The sequence below is a fragment of the Tamandua tetradactyla genome, chromosome 5, assembly GCF_023851605.1.
Source record: "Tamandua tetradactyla isolate mTamTet1 chromosome 5, mTamTet1.pri, whole genome shotgun sequence".
NCBI classification, from domain to species: domain Eukaryota; kingdom Metazoa; phylum Chordata; class Mammalia; order Pilosa; family Myrmecophagidae; genus Tamandua; species Tamandua tetradactyla.
In genome coordinates, this window is record NC_135331.1 from 145,810,623 (window position 1) to 145,834,098 (window position 23,476).

The window sequence follows — 23,476 nt, forward strand, 5'->3', positions numbered from 1 at the left end:
CAGGATAGGGAATAATGCTTGTTCCCACCAGCCAGATTAGAAAACACAAAGCACTGAGTAGAGTACTGAGAAGAATCTTGGCTCAGCAGTGGAGAATAATTATTCCCAGACTAAAGACTGCTGTGGTCTACTAACAAGTCTTTAAGGTAAGACCAAAAATGATCGAACTATTTCCAAGTAAATTAACTGTGTTACAGAACAAAACTCAAGTATATTTATAGAAATATAAAAATATCTAACCATCACCAAGGTAAAATTCCATATTTCTGGCATTCAGTCAAAAATTATCGGGCATGCTGTCATGGTCAGGTTCATGTGTCAACTTGGCCAAGTGGTGGTACCTGTTTGTCTGGTTGGGCAAGTGCTGGCCTATCTGTTGCAATGAGGACATTTCATAGAATTAAATCACGATCACATCAGGTGTATCCACAACTGATTCCATTTGTAATCAGCCAAGAAATCATGTCAGGTATATCCACACCTGATTCCATTTGTAATCAGCCAAGAGGAGTGTCTTCTGCAATAAGTGATGCTTAATCTAATCACTGGGAGCCTTTTAAGGTGGATTCAGAGGAGACAGGGTCTCTTACTATTCCACCCTGTGAGCCTCTCCTGTGGAGTCTGTTCAGACCCTCCATCAGAAACGTCAGCTTCACAGCCTGTCGTACAGATTTTGGACTCTATGTTCCCATGGTTACATGAGACACTTTTATAAATTTTATATTTAGGAATATTTCCTGTTGATTCTGTTTCTCTAGAGAACCCTAACTAATACACATGCAAAGGCAGGAAAATGTCAATACTGCAAGTTGTTGAAAATAGATGGTCATTCATGTTTTAGAACTTCAACTTCTGCGTAGGACTAAAGCAAAAAATGTTTATTTGGTACAAAATTGATATGTTGACTGGTGCATTTTCTAATATAACTTATATGGATAGGTTAATTGAACATCATAAGTACACGGAACCTTGAATAGGGCATGAGATTTTGTAGTTTGTCCAGTGTGATGCCCTGATAAATCCCAGAGTGATCTGAACAGTGAATAAAGAAGTATTTGCAAAGTCCCCTTGGGGGGATGGCAAGAAAGCGGAAAACTTCAACTTCCCTATTTGGAGACTTCCTGATATTCTCGCAAGCAGTGGGGACAACCAAACAAGCTGAGCCCTCAGTCTTGGGGTTTGTTCATATGAAACTTATCCCTGCAAACGATAAGCTACGCTTACTTAAAATTAGGCCTAAGAGTCACCCCAGAGAACCTCTTTTGTTGCTCAGATGTGGCCTATCTCTCTCCCAGACAACACGGCAAGCAAACTCACCTCCCTCCCCTTCTCTGCATAAGACATGGCTCCCAGGGGTGTAAACCTCCCTGACAACATGGGACAGAAATCCTAGAATGAGCTGGGACTCAGAATCCAGGGACTGAGAAAACCTTCCCAACCAAAAGGGGGGAAAGAGAAATGAGACAAAATAAAGTGTCAGCAGCTGAGAAATTTCAAACAGAGTCAAGAGGTTATCTTGGAGATTATTCTTACGCATAATATAGATATCTCCTTTTTAGTTTAAGGTGTATTAGAGAGGTTACAGGGAAGTGCCTGAAACTGTAGAAATGTTCCAGTAGCCATGTTTCTTGAAGATGATTGTATAATGATATAGCTTTCACAACGTGACTGTGTAATTGTGAAAACCTCATATCTGATGTTCCTTTCATATATGGTATGGACAAATGAGTAAAATATATGTATTAAAAATAAATAAATAATGGGGGAACAAATATTAAAATAAATTGAGTAGATTGAAATATTAGTGATCAATGAAAGGGAATAGTGAGGGATATAGAAAAAAATAGAGGGAACAAAAGTTAAAATATATTGGGTAGATGGAAATTACTAGCAGTCAATGAGAGAGAGGGGTTAGGGGTAAGGTATGTATGAATTTTTCTTTTTTCTTTTTATTTCTTTTTCTGGAGTGATGCAAATATGCTAAGAAATTATTACAGTGATGAATATACAACTATGTGATGATACGTGAGTCACTGATTTTATATATATATATATATACACACACACCAAGAATAATGGAATGTTTGTGTTAAGAGTGTTCATGTTTGTATGTTGTATTGTCAATAAAAAAAAATTAAATGAAGAAATAAAGATGTATCATATACTAAATGTCACCTGTGTTCACATCAATTATAAATATTATACAAATAAAGGCACAATAAATGACTAAAAAGAAATACGTCAAAATGTAGTATCTTCTTCATAACTGAATTTTTTATATTTTATAATTTTACAGATTTTCTAAAATTTCAACAATGAGCATGTACATTTCTTTAAAAATTAGCAGCTGAAAAGACTCACAAATTTTCCAAGATTCCTCCTATTAGCTTTAATGATTAATTAACTACTATCACCTCATCTTACCTCAAGATTAAATTGATTAAATTTTACTGATTTATTTCCAGTGAATTAAACCATATTTCTAAACTCCTGTTTTCCACATTTTGTAGGTCAAGGAACATAATTTAGCTGAGCAAAACAAACGCTTCAACATGTGTATCTGACAGCCAATTAGGTGGTTTGAGTTATTCTTGGATTTGGAATTTTACCAAAACAATTTGCAAATGAAAATGTAGAAGAAACAGGAAACTACAGAGGACTGTTTTAATTAACTAACTGGAAAAGCAGATATGGCAACTATAATTCTAGCTCAAGTAAATTGACATCATGAATCACACTGCTATTTTAACACCTCACAAGCATCTATCATGCTGCTTTCAGTTATCCAAGTTTCATGTGAAAATAAATAGTATTGCTAAGTTACATCTACAGATGATGTAAATAACTAATTTTTCAGTATTATTTCCTACCTGGAATGCCCTTTCCCCAAGTTTAACAAATATCTCTTCCCGTAGAAATATAGGATATTCAATATCTAATATGAAGTCTTCCATAAAATGTCTTTAATTCATAACTAACTATGATTTATTTCTCCTTTGAATCATCATAGGACTTGTTTTAAATATCTCTTCTCTGTGGTTTTATTTAAGGGTTTCCTCCAACTTCCTCATCCCTCCCCAATTAAGTAAAATATCTCAAAGGTGAGGACTTCTTAACCCTTTAAGCAATGGCCATGCTCCTGTAACAGACTCTTGGACATGATGAGCACTCAACAAATACCAGTTGAATTACCAACTATCCTAAACCTTCTGAAATGGTTGTCACTCAAGAGAAATTCATTTTATCAATTACAACGCCAAAAAATTATACCCTAAAAAATATCAAGGTAACAAAAATTAGAATATTCCTGCTATTTCAGTGAACCAACTACCAGGACTACCACAATGCTTTTCAGATTGTATACTGCACAACTCTAGGTATGCCATTCATACCCACTATTATGATGAGAATGGTATATTCTAAAGATATGCAGTGAATAATCCTCCCAACTTTATACAGTAACCCTTACAACTACATAAAAGTTTTACACACACATTCGTATGTTTTTTTAGTACAAAATGTAGTATACATACTGATATGCAAATGAAAATTTACTAGTATTTCCAAGGTACATAGTACAAATAATTTTTTGTTTTGTGGCACTATGGATACTTTCTGCTCAGTCTCTCTTTGACACTAAGCCTCCATCCAAATAAATATACTACCTTCTTTCCCTTCTTTCTAATTTGTACTATCTGGCTCAGAGTCATCTTCTCTTAGCTGGATTCCTACATCATTCATCATGACCCATGTATTAATTTTCTTGATCACATTTCCAATTTTCTTCTTCAAACTATCTCAGTCACGGCCTCTCTGTGGGTCACATCCTGAACCCTCTCACCACCCAAAACTATACCTCAAAAGTGACCACCTCAAACATCCCATTCTCCAATCACAGTCTCCAACTGTCCGATATGCACGTTCTAATATTCGGCTGCTAAGAAAATAAAGCATATGGAATGGGAGAAACAAGCACTCAGGTCACTTGGAAAGTGGTATCCCTTTGGTTAAATAAATATACATTATACACATGTGATTTTCATTTGGGTAACATTATCACTGGGAGTTTATAAACATTCACACAAGCAAACTTCCCATCATCCTAATATCCATCAATTTAAACGAGTCTAATACATCTAGATTTAGAGAGGAACCATTCTCATAAAAATCCCAGAGAATATTAGCCAAATATAATCCAATCTGACTCACAAAAAAGGTGTATATTGAAGAAAGTGAAGAAATTCTAGAGCATCTGTGGTAGGGAGACTTAAGTTATGGGAGGCTCTAAGAAAGACAGAGTTCTTTCCCTTCCAAAGAAAGACAATAAACGCAAGAGTAAAACCACTTAGCCAATCATACCACCAAGAAAAGGTCTGAAGACAAGCCTACCTGAAATTACTCTGCAAAGAAAAATACGAGTTTACTGTGGTGCTGATGAGACATAAGGTCTAATATACTACTTTGGTCTAATTTCTCAGTTAAGAAGCCTGTTCACCCAAAAGCAAATATAAGTGGAAAACCTCAGAATAGCCAAGGGAGTGGGTGTATTTGAATTATTAGAAGTTAAACTGTATGCTAAAACCATAGTACTTAAATTAATCTAAAATTGTGACCAGAAGATCACAATATTAATGGAAAATAGAGAAACAGTGACAATAAGGGAATATAGTATATGATGATAAAAATGCTATTTCCAATCAAAAAGAAAAGTGGGTGAGCTGAATGGTGTTAACACATCCCTATCTTATTCGTTTTATCAAAATGCATTTCAGAGCGATCAAATATTTAAATATACAGCTAAATATATATTTTAAAGGATCATAAGGAAATACAAGCGAATATTATGACAATTCTGGGGTGAAAATAGTGCTGTCTTAAAAATAACACAGAAGCCAAATGTCAAAAACCAAGGCATTAAAATTTTACCTAAATTTAAACTTCTTTGCCACATAGAAAACACCAGAAAAAGTGAAAACATATTTTTCAAAATATGTGACAGTGATACCCCAAAAGAAAAAAAGATCTCATAAATGAATAAGCAAAAAGATGACTACTCATAGGAAAAATGTAGAAAAGATTTGAATAAACAACTCACAAAAGAAATAACAATAACTCATAAAGAAGTGGTAAAATGTTAAGTCTCATTAACAATTCACACAAATAAAAATGAAAGGCGGTAAACATTTATTTTACTAAGTGCCAGACTCTATCATTAGCTCTTTAAAAATTATCCAGCTCCATTTTTCACAAAAGGAAAAAAAAACTTTAAAAAGTTTTCCAGGAAATAACTGAGGGAGCCAGTGAGACACCCATGCAGTTTGATCCCAGAGCTAGGGCTCTTGAGCATTGTGATATACTGAACCTTAAAACAGAAATCATTCTTTCTTTAATTTAAAAAAAAAAAAAATCCCTGACAAAATTCAGGGTTTATGATACTGTGCATATCCTCTACATGTGGTTGGTTGAACTGCTGATTTGTCATAATGTCTGGAAAGAAGGGTATTGATTATATATATATGTATTTTAAATGAGCATGCCCTTGAGCCCAGCATGGTGAACACATTATCTCTGCCTGCTACCATCTCTTCCTTAGGGGGAGAAGTACTACTACTCTTGTACACCTAGTGGTACAACTATTAATGAGTAACTGGCCCTCACTACCACTTCCATTATGAGGTTGGGAGAAAAAACTCTCTTCTAGGGCTACAGTGAAACTTGCGTCCCATGTGGAAAGAACCTTCATACATAGTAAAACCAAGTAGATGAATAAAGCAAAGAAATGGAGAAAGACACAGAACTAACCAGTACCATTTGAGCACCTGTATATGATTATGCCTGAAGTGCTAGGCAAAGCCTAGACTTCTAATTATTTGAGCCAATATAGTTCTTTTTTTATTCAATTACTTTCAGTTAGATATCAATTACCTGCAATAAAAACTCTTAGTACACACTACTATCTCACCTCTAAGAATTCTCTCAAGTTTTATGAAAGGAAGAAAAAGGATGTGCATTCAAGTATAGTCTCTAATAGAAGAACTACAAAAAATCAAAATGCCAACCAAAAAAGGACTGGTTAAATTAATTACAGAACTGTTTCTCAAACTAGCCTGATGAGAATCATTTGGGCATTTATTTAAAGTACAGAGATTCATTAGGTTTGGGACAGATGGTTGAGAGGGTAGAATCTTTAGCAAAAAACCTTTACAATTTTCACAATCAAGATAGTTTGGAAACACCAAATATGGTGTGTTCATATGAGTATATACACATGCACACACATACAATGGTCTGCCATACAGACAGTAATATGAGAAAGAGGTCCTACCCATCAGGAGATAGAAATAGGGTAGATATTGGGTAATTGGAGCTTAAGGGATACAACTGTGCAATGGGACTGACTGTAAAAATCCAGAAACGTATAGCACAATACTACCTAACTGTAATACAATAATGCTAGAACACTGAATGAAGCTGAACATGAGAATGATTGAGGGAGGAGGCCTGGGGGCACAAATGAAATCAGAAAGAAAGATAGACGATAAAGACTGAGATGGTATAATCTAAGAATGCCTAGAGTGTACAATGATAGTGACTAAATGTACAAATTAAAAAATGTTTTTGTATGAGGAAGAACAAAGGAATGTCAATACTGCAGGGTGTTGAAAATAGATGGTAATTCATATTTAAAAACTTTTAACTTATGTGTAAGACTAAAGCAAAAAGTGTTTATTTGGTACAAAATCTATTATTTTGACTAGTGCATTTCCTAATATAACTTATGTGGACAGCTTAATTGAATGCCATAGTACTCAGAACCTCGAGTAGGGCATGAGATTCTGTAGGTTTGTCCAGAGTGATGCCCCAATAAATCCCAGAGTGGTTTGAACAGTGAATAAAAAAGTATTTGCAAAGTCCCCTTGGGAGAATGGTGAGAAAGGAGGAAAATTCAATTTCCCCAAGTGGAGAATTCTTGATATTCTCACAAGCAATGGGGACAACCAAAGCAATAGGCTGAGGCCCCAATCTTGGGGTTTGTTCATATGAAACTTAACCCCACAAAGGACAGACTAAGCCTACTTAAAATTAGGTCTAAAAGTAACCTCCAAGGGAACCTCTTCTGTTGCTCAGATGTGGCCTTTCTCTCAGCCAACACGACAAGCAAACTCACTGCTTCAGCCAACACGACAAGCAAACCCTCCCGCCTCTCTACATGGGACATGACTCCAGGGGTGTGCACCTTCCTGGCAATGTGTGACAGAAATCCTAGAATAAGCTGGGACTCAGCATCAAGGGACTGAGAAACCTTCTCAACCAAAAGGGGGAAGAGAGAAATGAGACAACATAAAGTGTCAATGGCTGAGAGATCCCAAACAGTGTCGAGAGGTTATCTAAGAGGCTATTCTTACACAATAAATAGATATCACCCTTTTAATTAAGGGTAATGGAGAGGCTGGAGGGAACTGCCTGAAAATGTATGGAATGATCATATGATAAGAATTTTGCGTTTGTATGTGCTTATACTTCATGAATAAAAAAATAAAAATAAAAATAAAAAAGAGGTCCTAAACAAATTATGTGGAAAAAAAAATTATCGAACACATGTAACATTTTGGTACTTACTACACAAAATTATGTAATTACCCATGTATGTACACATTTGACCAAAGCAAAATTTTCAATCAGAGCAGAGGCAATAAGAGGGCTACTTAGAATATTGCTGGGCCTGAAAAGGGTCCCAACTCCCCTACGGATTCTGACATATTCTGACTGAGATTCTATGATGTGAGTCATTACTATTAACATGAATGTGCTAGATCTCTCAGGCAAATTGGAGCAGACATTAAGCTTTAACACCTTAGCACAGAGAAGTCTGGAATAATGTTCATCCAAGTGGAAACATAAATTACTCCTATGATAGGAGTTTAGATGACTTCCAGCAGCTTTTTTGTATTGTTATATTGCTGTTTGAATTTTTACTTTATAATAAACCAGTATTTTTAGAATTAGGGGAGGAGGAGCTCTTTGCATGGGAGAAAGTTAAAATATTTTTAATCAAGTAATTTTATCATTGTATAAATGCAGATTTTCTGGAAAGAGAAAACTCTTAGCATTAAATACCCAAGTGTAAAAGTAGCACTTCCTTTCAAAGGTATGACAGTCTTTAAACAAAGTTTATCAGTTGGCATAGCTAAAGAGACAAGGAAAATATAATCTGTAGTTATCATACCATTAAAATTCAACTGACAAGTAAAATAACCCAATAAAATTAATCTTCTTCAACAAGAATCTTTTTTTTAATCACCAAAAAAATGAGAAAGATTTAATTGTGTTACTTACTCTCATACCAGGTAAAAATGATCAATAGGAAAGTCATTTAACTACCTTTCTATATTTTTATCAACTTTCTCCACTAAAGAAAAATTACAAAATCCATATTTAGGTTCAAAGATAAATCTGGAGTCCTCTTAAAAAAAGGGTATCAATTCAAAATAAGTATAGGTAAGAAATAAATATAACATCCTAGTAAAAACAGAGACTGTCTCTAGGTTTCCTATTAATAAAAATACACATGTATTCACAAGGGAAAGAAAATGGCAACATATAACAAAAAAAAAAGATAAATATGACTTACCCCATCCAAGAGAGTATTTGATAAATGTATATGGAGATCTTTACGAAATGGAAATTCCAGATTTGAAACATGAAACACTGAATTGTCTCTATCAATCATAAAAACTTCATTTGTGCCATCAATCAACATCATATAACTGCAAACAAAACATTTAAAAGGTAATATGAACAGTATAATATCAAGAATACAGTCATAAGAGGTAACAGTTAAATTATATTCCATTAGATCTACAAAAAATTGTGGAATAATTTTCACTGGAGTCCCCCTCTCATTCTATCATTCATATTAAAGCACCACAAAAAAAAATTTGCCCTGCAAAAGAAAAAACTAAAGTATAAGAAATCTGACATTTTATGGAAACTCACATTCAAGAACAATTTATGAACTATCTTCGGAGAAAATGGTTCTCTAAATTTTACTAATTCTTAAACATCAAAGTCTTTAAAACTTGACAACACACACACATAACTGCATTTTACTGGCTCAACAGCTATTCAAAATAGGTATTACTCTCCTCACTTTACAAAAGAAAAACAGAGAAAGTAAGGGATAAATGGGAGAGCCAGGCCACAAAATCCAAACATGCTTCCTTTACACCACAAATTAGTAAAACAGTTTTATGAAGACATAAGATCCCTCCTTTTGAATCAATATTATGATGTATCCAGACATTACTATTCCAGGTACCATTCTCCTTCTCATTTATTACCACAAAATTTAAATATTTTTAAACACAAGCTCACAAAAATTCTTATTACCCCTTAAATTCTTCAACTCAAAAAATATATAGAATTTATATACTTTAAAATCAGTCATTCTGAAAATGGTCAAGTTATCACCAGTGATCACACTTAAGCAGATCATGAAGAACGGATGTCTTCTTCACAATATATATGAAAATAAATTCCACAATGGATTCAAGCTAAGAAATCATAGATTGAAAGGATGTACTGTCAAATGATAATGGTATAGAGTGAAAATAGAGACCACATCCAGGTACTGTTGTCATCAAACAATTAGCAAAAGTTGACAGCAACAAGGAGGATTAGGAGATTAAAAGGCAAGAGCCTCTAAAGAGCAGAATCGTTTTTTCAGATGTATTTGGTTGTTTTTAAATATAAAGAGTGGGAGAATAAGAGGTAAACCAGAAAAAAAGAAGCAACAACTGAAAGATGGGGTTGACTCAAGGCCAGGGAATAGAAGAAACATTAAATGAAAAGACAGAGGCTAATATACTATACAGTGGTTAATAATATTAGAGGATAATTCGTTCACTATAAAACAAGTGTTCTAAAGAGCAAAACAGAAATGTTTAGGGCAGACCAGGAGAAACATGAGATCTAACGTAAAAACAAGGGTGCAAGAGCAGGGGGATCACAACAAAGAAGACAGCTTCTATTCTGAGACTGTGAACCATGCAGACACTACTATTAATTCATCCCAGCAGGCCCCTGGGAGGGGATGGAGAGCTCAGGCATTCACTACATACTGAAACAGCTGTAGCCCCAGTAGATGGGGAATGTGGAGACTCGGTTTCACTAGGAATAATAAAATCAGCCTCACTCCAGACTGATTGTACATCTAAAAGACTCCTAGCACATCTAAAAGACCCCTATCCCAACTGTCAGGCCAGCATGCAACAAAAATACTCAATTCCCAGGGCTTTTCAAAGGGAACTATTCCTGCTGGATAGGGAGGAGTTAGGATTGTTGGAAGAAGTTAGCCTTGCCCTGGACTGTATTCCAGAGGGAATGTGAATCAACATAAAGATATACAAAATAAAAAACAATTATGCCAAGTTCTACAAAAGTGGATACTTAAGACACAATTCATTATGTTATTTAAGGAACCAGACAAGCATTTTGCAAAGCTTGATATTCACTAAAAAGGTATTTCATGGCAAAATAAGCTAGGGAAACATTATCGTTCTCTTAGGAAGTCAAAATACATATTGAGGTCTTTAAGACATGTATTTATTATCTAGCCCACTGCATCCTACACTTAACCACAATATGTTAATATTTGACAAAATTCGTATTTTATGTTCGCCATTTTGGAAAACCTAAATATTAATAAATTTTAGAATTCAAAGACACAAATGGTTTGCCTCTTCTGGTCATATGAAGATGACAAAAATTATATTTCTCTTTTCCACTAGCTATCCAGAAGTTCAGAATTTTAAACAATGTTCAAATAGAATACATATTAAATTTCAGGGCACTGGTATATTAACATAATTGCTTTTTTTCAATACCTATTTTAACACACTTATTTAGTATGCATTCATTTTACCATTAGGCCTTTCTTTTTACTTCAAAATGGATTATCAATTAAAAGAAAATACTATCTATGTACACATGTAAGTGAACAGATTTGAAAGAAATCCAAAGAAGAAAAAAGTGTAGACGATAGAATTCATTGCAAAGGATTATTCACGGGAAAAATAGCTTGCATCTGCTGTAATACCAGAAGAATTATTTAGCACTTGGTATTTAGGGATTCTCCTACACATAAATTTTCAGGCTTTGGAATAAGTTTCTGGACTAAAATTTGTGGTGTGAACTCCAGTCATTAAATTCACATATTATTTGATTATACTTATGAAAAGTAAAAAGTTATTTTAATGTTAGAGAAGGAGTTAAAGAATGTAGAAATATCAGAATGGGCATACCCAAATAACCCTAAAAAGTGGGAGAAAGATAAAAGGTCTTTATATTGATATTATACATATCAAATATCAACTTGATATTATAAAGATCAAAGATCATTATACTGATATTTCTTTTAGTCTCCAGAGTCTTGGAGTAGCTAACAGTAAAAACCTAAAGTTGTAGAATTGTAACCCGTACCCAAACTGTGAAAACTGTTCTACAACAAATTGTTGCAGTGTGCTTTGAAATTTATTGCTTTTTCATATATATGTTATTTTTCACAAAAAAAAGTCCATATGATGATAAATACACAGCTATATGATGATATTGTGAACCACTGATTGTACATGTTGGATAATTACATGGAATGTGAATACCTAATACATATCAATTAAAAATTGTAAAAAAAAGAATGTGGAAATAATTTCACATCACTCCAAACGCTCTAAAAGCAGCCAAATTATTTTAAGAAGAGTTTTTTCTAATTCTTAAAAAAAAAAATTTATTGGTGGCATCATAAATATGGCAACATAACACAATTATTGAAAACCTCTTGCCAGAGATTCAGTGAAAAAAAAGGAAAAATCTCACTTGCTCAGAATTCTGGAGGAAAGTGAAAACTAGAGAAAGAGTCCACAAACACTGAAAGAAAGAGAAAAATATCAGGCAGGAAACTTCCATGCTAGAAAAGCCACACCATTTTGCTCCCCTTCACTGGGTCCCACACAACTTGGAAAGTGCCCAGAAGCAGTAAATAAGATCCCTCCTACCAAGGGCAAAGACTACAAAAATCTTTCATAAAAGTGAAGCAAATCCACACCTATCCAGACACAGAGACCCATATCCACAGGCACCCACAGCAGGACTCAAGCCACTGTTGAGTACAGAATACAAAAGGATACCCAAGGAGGAGCTTCAAAAAGAAAGGATTAGGGAAAGAATATCAGAATTTACTTCTTTCCCAAAAGCAGTAAGTAGCCAGGCAGAAATTGTTCAAATTCACTGTTTGGGGGCTCAGGGAACAGGGGAGGACATTTTAACACCCAGGTCAGTGGAAGGCAAAGAAAGGAACTGAAAAAACGTGGGAAAAGCCTCTAATTCTGGCTGTTCCTCCTGGTGTTCATCCCCAAAGCTTGAAGGAACCAGCAGCAAGCAGCCAAATCCTTGCCAGACTGACAGCTGTGGAAGTCCTCCACCCAAAGGAGAAAAAAGAGCAGACGTCAACACTGACCCAAATATTGCCTGGAGAAGTGAGATACCCACAGATTCAGCTCTGCCCAGTCAGATGCTGATGGGCACAAGTTAAACATCTTCTAATGATCAATAAGTAACCAAAATATGCCATACGTTGGGCAGGCCAGAAATTGCAGGGAAAAGCAGGACTTTTCAGGGCTTCCCTAGATTCTATTCCAGGTGCTCCACAGCTGGTCAATAGCCCCTACATGAGTACCTGGCCCTGTATGGGCTGGGAAATAATGGCGATTAAACTGTCAAAGCAGTGCCTTAATAAAAACACAGGCAACAACTAAATTCTAGACAAGAGGCCCCAAACACCTATGAATGACTTCATGAGTACTGTCTTTTCTATCTTTAATAACCGGGAATAATTGCAGAGTAAGAAAGAGCAAGGAGAGACCGGAATAAGGCAAGCCTCACACCCCTAGCTGTAAGTGGTAAGCGACCACCTCAAGGCTACCCTGGGCAAAAGTCACCTTGAACCTACCATTGGTAGTCAGGGCACTGGATGCAAGAATGCACCCAAAGACAGAAGGAACCCCAAGGATGGAAAAGACCTCCAGAGCACTGTACTCAATGTGGGAAAGCTAGATACTGAGCTCAAGAGTACATCAAGCCCCCAAAGGGGAGCAAGGTCTCTCCAAGAGCCCTGTTGACCACCCCGCTCAAGGTTAAAGAGGCCTGGGGCCAGTGGCTCCCTGTACCTTGCAAAAGAATATCACTATTACAAGCACCGGATGACCCCTGATATAGCAGGTAAGACCATTAATTTTTTTTTTTCTACATGGGCAGGCATTGGGAATTGAACCCGGGTCTCCAGCATGGCAGTCAAGAATTTTGCCACTGAGCCACTGCCACAGTAGACCATTAATTTTTTTAATTGATATAGGAACACATATTCTGCCTTAACCTCTCACTCCAGCCCTTTCTCCTGGAAGACCTGTCCCATAGTAGAAGTAAGTAGAAAGTCTGGGGCTCAAGCCATCACCCCACCTTCCCCCTGCCAAATTAGTAATATTCTTCTAAATCATCAGTTTTTATGCAATAAAAGAATTCACAAAAATGCAAACTGTCAGACAAACAAAGTTCCTTCAACAGCCCTGTTTAGCTAGTATAAAAGAATACTCTATTGGGGAATTAATTAAATTGAGAAAACATCTCCTTCTAGTAATCAAGAAGCAAACACTTTAGTCCATGTCTGCCTAATATGTCCCACACCTGCTGAGAAAGCTGCCATATGATTACAGAAAATAAGAAAAAATAGGGGTGGGGGGTGAGCATAGAGGAGCAGCCACAGAGTGGGAAACAGCAAAAACATCAAAAATCTCTCTCAAATACTCTAAATTAGTAATTATTTATACAAAACTGCGAAGCTTGTTCTCAACCTATCCCTCATTCAGTGCCCTATGGTAGTAGTCATATACATAAAACTAATGTGCCCTTGAAGGATATCTTTTCATTCCAAACAATCGCAAAAAAAAAATTGTTCTTTCACCTTATAAGAAATGAAGTGCTAAAAATGTTAAGTACATTTGATATGACGCATAAGAAATATTTTTAAAATGCTATAAAAATTGGGATGTTCTAACTTTATGTTAGTTACTGACCTGCGTAATATTAAACAATATAGTACCGCAAGTCATAGTTTTCTGTTTTCCTAGTAAAAAATGTGAAGAAGAAACTGAACCTCATTGTTTGATTGAGGTGCTTGCATGTTTAAACCAGGCTCCTAGTACTGTGCATGCTGTCTCCCCTTTTGAGTTATTGACTAGACCCATTTCCGTGGTCCCTAACTATAAAAGTATCAGCCACATCACGTGGAAATGTTCCAAAAGTACATGGAAGCATACTATAACTGAAAACACCTTGCTACTATGGATACCTATAGCTCTGCCTGCTAGAAAGGGTTCAGTTGCTTTAGCTCTTCAGTGAACATGGCCTCCAGATTGGCTCTGTTGCACAGTGTGGAAAGGTGTTATGAAACAGACTCCAGGGCCCACCATCCTGTTTTCCAGAGGACCAACAATGTTGTGATACAATTGTACAAAGACATTGTCAGACATAGTTTCTCCTGGAGCTATGACTCCCAAAATGATATGGTTGAAACCTAAAAAGACGCAGTTGGCACTAAAACCTACTCTTCTAAGGGGACAGCACATATGATATAATAAGCTTAATACCCACTGCAGCTCACAGAAGAACATGCGCATTGATTAACATTAAGTGCTGTATATTATTATATCTCCTCTATATTAAATACACACAAAGTAATACTAAACATGTTAAAAATTTAGGAAACTTGACTCATATTCTAAGTAGTTAATGAGCTTGCCTATGAAAAGGAGAAAAGCTCTCTTGAGTACTGCCTTTATTTTGCTTGGCATATGCTTGTCTTTTTGTTGCCTATATTGTCTTTATGGTTTTCTTTACTTTTAAGATGAAAAACCTGTTGAACTTGAAGAACCCTGTCTTGATGTTTTGTCTTCATGACTTCCGTTAGTGTTCCCTAGCCATGGGAAACTCTCATGATGTGCCAGCTATGTCTCCTTTGAGTTGCTGTACTGGTTTGAAATGATGTATGTACCCTTGAAAAGCCATGTTTTAATCAAAATCCCATTTCATAAAGGCAGAATAATCCCTATTCAATACTGCATGTAATTAGATCATTTCCCTGGAGATGTAACCAGATCAAGAGTGGTTGTTAAACTGGATTAGGAGAGATGTGTCTCCACCCATTTGGGTGGGTCTTAATTGGCTTACTGGAGTCCTATAAAACAGGAAACATTTTGGAGAATGAGAGATTCAGAGAGGAGAGAATGCTGCAGCACCACAAAGCAGAGAGTCCACGAGCCAGCGACCTTTGGAGATGAAGAAGGAAAATGCCTCTCAGGAAGCTTCATGAAACAGGAAGCCAGGAGAGAAAGCTAGCAGATGAGACTGTGCTCGCCATGTGCCTTTCCAGCCGAGGGAGAAACCATGACTGTGTTCACTATATGCCTTCTCAGATGAGAGAGAGAGACCCTGAACTTCATCGGCCTTCTTGAACCAAGGTATGTTTCCCTGAATGCCTCTAAGTGGACATTTCTACAGACTTGTTTTAACTGGGAAATTTTCTCAGGCTTAGAACTATAAACTAGCAACTCATTAAATTCCCCTTTTTAAAAGCCATTCTGTTTCTGGTATATTGCATTCCGGCACATAGCAAACTAGAACAGTTGCATTTTGAGTAACTGGTCTAAATTAGGAGGGGGACCCTCTTAAGAAAAAGGAAATTAATTTTCTCTTTGAATCCTGCCTGGCCACAGTATACTGAACAATGGCAAGAAGTAACCTTAAGGATGAGACTTTAAATTTCAATACCATCTTGCAATTAGGTTTTGTAAAAGAAATAAAAAATAAGATGAAGTACCTTATACTCAAAATGATTTTAAAATCATATAATGATCATGAAAATTTTGAGAAAGTAAAAATAGATTAAAAAAGATTGTATATCACTGTTTGAAAAATGCATTGGCTAAAAAGTGTTTTACATATATATTATTCTGACAAGTTTGATTTTGATGTTTGCTCGAAGACAGTTTCCAAAATTATTTTGTTAACTTTAGCATGTAAGGTATAAAGGATATGTTTTTTAAAGAAAAAAGACAGGAATTTTGTCCTGAATAACTGTGTTCCAGAATGAGAAAGAAGATAATGTAGGACAAAATGTGAATAGATAGAGTAAGTTGCAAAAGGTTTGTGGCAAAGAAATTATGGTCAAAGTTGGGAAAAGATTTGATGCATCTATCTACAATTTTTTTAAAGCTTTAGTACCAAATAATATACTGATGCAAAACTAAAATTTGGTTTTCTCTCCAAAAAGTGACAACGTTTTCTTAAATTATTGGTCTGTGTTTAATAAAAAGTTAAAAAAAATTTTTTTGAGTAATCAGTGTAAAAAGCAGAAAGACTGTTTTATCAGAATAACTTCTTGGGCTTTATGTTGACATTAATATGTCCTTGGTTAAGAAAAACAAGTCTCCTCATTTTTAAAGGAGTTAAGTCTTTTCCCTGGTTTTACTTAAATAAGGAACCAAATATTGTTTCAAACCTGACAGCTTTTAACATTTTACTTTTTCAAGGTCAAACCCTAAAAGATATCTTTGTGTTCCAAACACTGGCAGAGCTATGTCAAGAAACCCATATGCCACAGGTACCAAATCTTCCCTCAGGACTCCCAGGATGCACCTGGCACCAAAAGAAACACCCCAGCGGAGCCCTTTTGAAATGATGAATGGGAGACGTTTTAACCCAAAATTTAGTGCTGAACCCAAAATCCATAATTTAACCAAAATACTTCACTTCCCTAGGAATCACCAAAAAAACTATATACAAGACCTAGTGGCCCAATTTCTTCCTGCCTCTAAATCAGATTTACCCCCTACTAAAATTAAAACCTGGGGACTCAGTCTTAATCAAGATCTGACAGGAGAGTAGGCCCAACTACCAGCTAGAGCCAAAATGGAAAGGACATTACTATGTAATTCTTATCACTCCTACAGTGGTAAAGGTTAGTACAATTTTCCGTTAGATACCCCTGTCCAGGGTCAAGCTCTCCGGTATAGGAATTAGCTGAACCCCTTAGTCAAGAAGAAACCTACAACTGCTAGCCTCTGCTTGAGGTACTAAAACTCTTATTTAAAAAGCAAAGCTAAATACAATGAGAACTCTCTCATCTTACATCTCTAATGCTTTCTGAACATCCCTTGAAAGGCATTTAAACTATACTGTTCAGCATCTCAACCTTTCCCATTGTTGGTTATGGTCTAAGCATTCCATGTCTATTCTTGCCTGGACTGCCAATGTCACTTACTGCAGGACACGAACTATATCCTCAAAAATCCATCTCAACCTCACAGAATTTCACCCTTGATAATACCAAATTGCAGTGCCCCTTAACAGATTTCTCCAACATTTTAACCACACTGCAGTCGGCTCTAAGTCAGAGAGACCCTTATTCCTCCTATCCAGGGGCCCCTCTTCTGCTCCACGTATTAGTTTTCCTGACTACATAGGTGGAAAGGGCTGCAGGCAAACTCTTGGAGAACTTTCCCATTCTGTCTGTACTGTAATCATCTCTATCATCCCCAGCCCCAAAACGTAACTACTCCATCTAAAAACTGTATTTGCAAAAGCATGCCTCAAATGGCCTCAAAGCTCCCATGTATCTGGACTATCTAAATTCCCTAAAAACAGCAGAAACCAAAGTAGGCCTTCTTACAATGAAAATTAATTTAGAATACACCCACTTAACCAACAATTTATCTGACTCCACGTATCCAAGTCAACTATTATGACGAATACTCATTTCTGTTTAAGCCATCCCTCTAATTGTCCCAACCTCTTTCTTGGACACCAACCCCACCCCACCTCCACCACCACCAATAAATACTCTTGCCACAAGCTAAACAAAACCCTAACTGCCCCCACAGACATGGTTTGGTGTGCCAAAGGATAACTGTACTATGAAAACCCCATAGTCAACACCCCCTATAATTCTTTCTGGGATCCCAGGGGCTCGACTTTCGCAACCCACCCTAAATCTAACTGCATCACCACCTCCTGACCTCTTCATACCCTCCAGAGAAATTCAACCCATACCAACTGCAGTCAAGTCTTAGAGAAACGGTCTTTTAGGATATTTAACTTTTAGCATTACCGTCAATCCTGAAGATGGTATGTTCTTTCTCTGTGGTAATAATACCTACTTAACTTCACCCCTACACAGAAAAGAACACTGCTTATTTGCATACACTAGTTCAGAACTATTCTTCTACCACACACTAATCCAGTCCCCTTCCCCTCCTTCACCTTGTTCTCTCAATAAAAACACACCTTTCGTCTCTTAATCCCTTTTTTAATTCAGAACTATGCTTTCTGCTATAGGATTGGGAGTAGGAGGCATTGTGACTAGCCACCAATTCCGTTACAATCTTCACTAGGATTTTCACGTATTACAGAGTCTACCACATGGACTCAAGGCCTCCTCCAAAGTCAGATAGAGTCCTTGGCATCCATAGTACTCCAAAATAGCTGAGCTTTAGATCGACTAACAGCAGCCCAAGGGTTGCAGACCAAGGGTTGCCTTTTCCTGGAAGAAGAACATTGTTTTTTTGTAAACCATCCAGGTCAAGTCCAACAAAACATACAAGACCTCTGGGACCAATCCCAGTGAATTAAAAACAATGCTGGAAGCAAATGGAACCCCTTCTCACACCTGCTCAATCTAACTATTTGAATTCTCCCTTTATTGGGACCTTTAATCCCTTAACTTCTTATCCTCGTGTTTGACCCTCATATACTTAACCTCCTTGTCAAACTGCAAACATTCCATGCCAAACTGATATTCACCATGGATATCAAGTCCTGCTGTACCCTCAACCTCCCTTTAAGATTAAGAGTGTAAGCTCACAAGGGGAAATGAGACAGGATAGAATACAGCATCTAGGCTATGGTCAACGGTCCTCCGCCAAGACCTGAAAGCGTTAAATGTTTCACTGGTCTTCTACTCAGACCTGAAAGAGTTAAAAATTTCACAGCCACAGTGTTTCAGATTCAGAGTGCAAGATTAGTAATGGATGGAGACGGTCTAAGGGTTCCAAGACTGAGGGATGAAAGGGGGAACTGTAGTATATACATACAATGGACTACTGAGTGGTTGCAAGAAAGAATGATGTTGTGAGGCAAGCAATTAGGTGAATGAACCTTAAGGACAGTTTGTTGAATGAAATGTCAGAAATATTATCGTGCCTCACTCATATGGACTGTGCCGGTTTGAAACAGTTGTGTACCACAGAAAATGTTCTTCAATCCTCATTCGATATTGCTGGGTGGGATCTCTTTGATTGTTTCCATGGAGATGTGACCCACCCATTCAAGGTGGGGTTGCTTACTGGAGTCCTTAAAGAAGGAACCATTTTGGAAAAAGCTACAGAACCCACACAGCCAGAGATCTCTGGAGATACAAAAGTAAAACACACCCGGTGAATCCTTATGAAATGAGAAGCCAGGAGAAAAAGCTAGTGGACATCGCTATGGGCCTTCCAAGCTGACAGAGGTATCCAGAAGCTAAAGACTACAGCAGGTGCCAGCCAGTGCCTTCCCAGCTGACAGAGGTGCTCCAGACAGCATGAGCCTTACAGATGGCATGAGCCTTTCAGGAGTGAAGGTAACCTCGTATGGTGCCTTAAATTTGGTCATATTCATGGCCTTAAAACTGTAAACTTGCAACTTTATAAATCCCCTTTTAAAAGCCATTCCATTTCTGGTATATTGCATTCCAGCAGCTTTAACAACCTAAAACACGGACTAACTATAATATATAAACTCGGAGAATTGAGCATGGATTATCAGGTTGACACCTATTATAAAGGATCTTAGATTGTAAGCTCTTACAACAGTCAAATATATTCCAGAGTTGTAACTGTTATTTCTAAATTCTGAAATACTGAGCTATTCTTACCTGAAAATTTGGGAACTTATGTAACACCTGAAACTAAGAATTAGAGCTCTGAAGCTATGAAAGACAGAACTACCCCATATAGCAACTGTTTAAAAAGTTGAGAAGGTGACTTCAACTAGAGATATGAATGAAGCTGACCTGGATAGGACTAAGGTAAATCAGCATACAGGGTAAAGGATGATATGGTCCATATTTTAAAACTTCAACTTCTGTGTGAGACCAAAGGAAGAGAGGTTTATTTGGTGCAAAATGTATTTTGGTAGTACATACTCTAATTTAACTTGTATGGTCAGTTTACCTGAACACCATAATTACATGGAATATTGAATAGGGCAGGAGATCCTGTTCATTTGTACAGGTTGGTATGATGCCCCAATATACCCCAAAGTAATTTAGGCAAAGAATAAAAAAGTATTTGCAGTGCTTGCCTGCCATGCCCGAGGACCCGGGTTCGATTTCCGGTGCCTGCCCATGTCAAAAAAAAAAAGTATTTGCAAATTTCGCTTGGTGGACTGGGGAGAAAGAAAGAAATATTCAACTTCCCCTTCTGAAGAATTCCTGATGTTCTTGCAAGCAGTGGGGACAACCAATTCAATAGGATGGGCCCTTAATCTTGAGGTTCACTCCTGTAAAGCTTATTCTTGCAAAAGGGAAGCTAAGCCTACTTAAAATTATGCCAAAGAATCACCCTCAGAGCACCTCCTTCTCACTCAGATGTGGCCTCTCTCTCTAGGCCAACTCAGAAGGTGAACTCACTGCCCTCCCCGCTACGTGGGATATAAGTCCCAGGGATGTAAATCTCCCTGATAATGTGAGACAGGACTGGGGATGAGCCAGTTCTTGGCATCAAGGTATTGACAAAGTCTTCTTGACCAAAAGAGGGAAAAGAGAAATGAGGGAAAAAAAAAAGTTTCAGTGGCTGAGAGATTTCAAACAGAGTTGAACGGTTATCCTGGAGATTATTCTTATACATTATATAGATATTCCTTTTTAGTTTCTGGTGTATTGGAGTGGCTAGAGGAAAGTACCTGAATTGCTGAACTGTATTCCAGTAGCCTTGATTCTTGAAGACAATTGTAAAATTATATAGTTTTTATAATGTGACCATGTGATTGTGAAAACCTTGTACTGATGTTCCCTTTATCCAGGGTATAGACAGATTAGGTGGAAAAAAAAAAACGGAAAACAATAAATAAATAATAGTAGGGGATAAAGAGTTAAAAAAAGAATTTGGGTAGATTGAAATACTAGTGGTCAATGAGAGGGAAGGGTAAGGGGTATGGGATATACAATTTTTTTCTTCTTAGTTCTTTTTCTGGAATAATGCTAGTGTTCTAAAAATGATCATTGTATTGAACACACAACTGTGATACTGCGAGTGACTGACTGTTATGTACTGTACGTGTGTGAAGATATTCCAATAAAAATTACCACCAAAATTCCAGGAATTGAGATATAACATCACTACCAGCCCAAGGCTGTGAAGTCTGCAAAACTAATCTCTCATCAGGCCAACAGGAGTAACTCTTCTCAAACAATATAATCAATGCATAAAAGGCATGTTACACAAATGAACTCTTATGCAACAATACGAACCCAAACAGTCATGACACAAAAGTATACAGAATTACTGTAGGCAAGAGTCCTTAAAAAAGTAGTCAAATCTACCCTCCCCAGTACATGTCTCTCTCGAGCACATCTACACTAATCTTCTAATATGTACTAGTGCTTCAATAAACTTCACTGCTTGTTGCTACTCTCTTCTCCTTGAATTCTTTCTTGCAGTGAGACTACAAACCCATAACGGGGCTTGGCTCGGTGTGCCAGTATCTCGTTACAAACTGAGATTAAAACCTATACAATAATCTATATCTATACCCTCTCAGTTATACTGCCTCTGATCTGCATTACATAGGAGTTAGTTAAGGAAATCGTTGTAGAGCAGGAAGGTGAAGGGAAAATGGGGGCAGGGAGAGGGAGAGGATAGTACACTGAATAACCAGTGGTTAGTAGACAGACCAGTAAATACAATGTCCTTGAGATAAGATCTGAACATAGCATGTTCGGGAACCTAGAAAAATGTTCAAAACAAGGAAGCATAAAAAGAAAGGGAGGAAATGGCATGGCATGAACTAGAGAAGCAGTCAAGGACTTAGGAACTGTGAAAAAACTCCTAGCTAGCAAGGGAGTTTAGAATGTAGTCTGCAGAGTCCCAGCCCCTATCACAGTAAAAAAGGTGTGCTGAAGCTGAGAAACAATAAAGGCAGACCACTGAACAGTTTAAAGCAAACTAATGGCATAATCTGATCTGCAATTTTTAAAGTTCACCCCACATAAAGTATAAAGAATTGAGAGGGTAGGGACCAATCTAAAAACAAGAAATACTATGAAGTACCATGTGAGAAATCACAGTGGTTTGGATTACAATGGTAGCAATATTTTAGAGATAAGTGGATAAATTCAAGATGCATTTAAAAATCAGAGGACAATGTGCTAATTGGATGTGAGAATGAGGAAATAGCAAAAGTCAAGGATATCTTCCAGGCCTCTGGCTTGAGGAACTGGGTGGGCTTTATTTATGAATAAATAATGAACCATGGATCATTTTAGAATAAATGAATCATTGTTCTGTTTCGTTTAGGAGGCATGATAGGTAACATGAGTTCATTTTTGGATAGTTTCAGTTTCACAATGGAAACTGATAGCTAGAAAATATACTTTTTAAAAATTCCTTCACTTAAGCAGCTCTAGATCTTCTAATACTCCAGGCTGAGCTGGTTTTCTATTAATGCAATCTTAGCAGTCTACTCTTCCTTCTTAGTTCCCGGAAGGAATTTAACCAGACCTTCTTGGTTCGCTTACAGGAATAAGATAAGGGAACAGAGATAAGAACATCCTGTGGCCCAGTGAATCAGTGTCTTTCTCCCTCCTCAAAAGACAAGAGTTTAACATTCCTAATCAGTCAACTAAGAAAAGAGTCATGAAAACTTTGCACATAGAAGCTTGCACATCAGTACCTAATTCTAATCACTGAAGCTGGAAAAACAAAATGTGCTTGAGACAACACAAGACTGAAAAATTTTACCCGTGACCTCCTCACAAAGATTCAATACCATCATCAACTTGACAAGTATGTATCATGTGGTCATTACTCAGTTTTTGATCCCTAACCCTTTTATATAGGTTTATAAAAACTCTAACTACATTCTCACTTCGAACTGGTTTAAGAAAGATTCCTCCAGTTCCTTGCCAGTACACTTGCAATAAATCACCTTGACACTGAGAGACATGTTTCTCCTTTGTAGCACTTGATCAGGTGGGCTTCTACTGGAAAAAGCCATGCTTTGATTTCACTAGCCCTAGCAGGTTGGAAGAAGGCTCAGGATCTATACTAGGCAAACAAATGCTTCTTTCCCAGGATTTTTCATCTCAAGTAGGTAGCAGCAAAAGTATTAA

At 36.9% G+C, this 23,476-nt stretch overlaps 1 protein-coding gene across 4 annotated transcripts in view; it reads right to left on the reverse strand.

Moving 5' to 3' along the window:
- RNGTT (RNA guanylyltransferase and 5'-phosphatase) overlaps nt 1-23,476 on the reverse strand; it is a 338,823-nt gene that overhangs the window by 198,815 nt on the left and 116,532 nt on the right. For all 4 annotated transcript variants that reach the window (XM_077162393.1, XM_077162394.1, XM_077162392.1 and 1 more), the window contains exon 9: nt 8,633-8,768. In XM_077162393.1, coding sequence (XP_077018508.1) covers nt 8,633-8,768 — 136 coding nt within the window. The remainder of the gene's footprint in view (nt 1-8,632; nt 8,769-23,476) is intronic.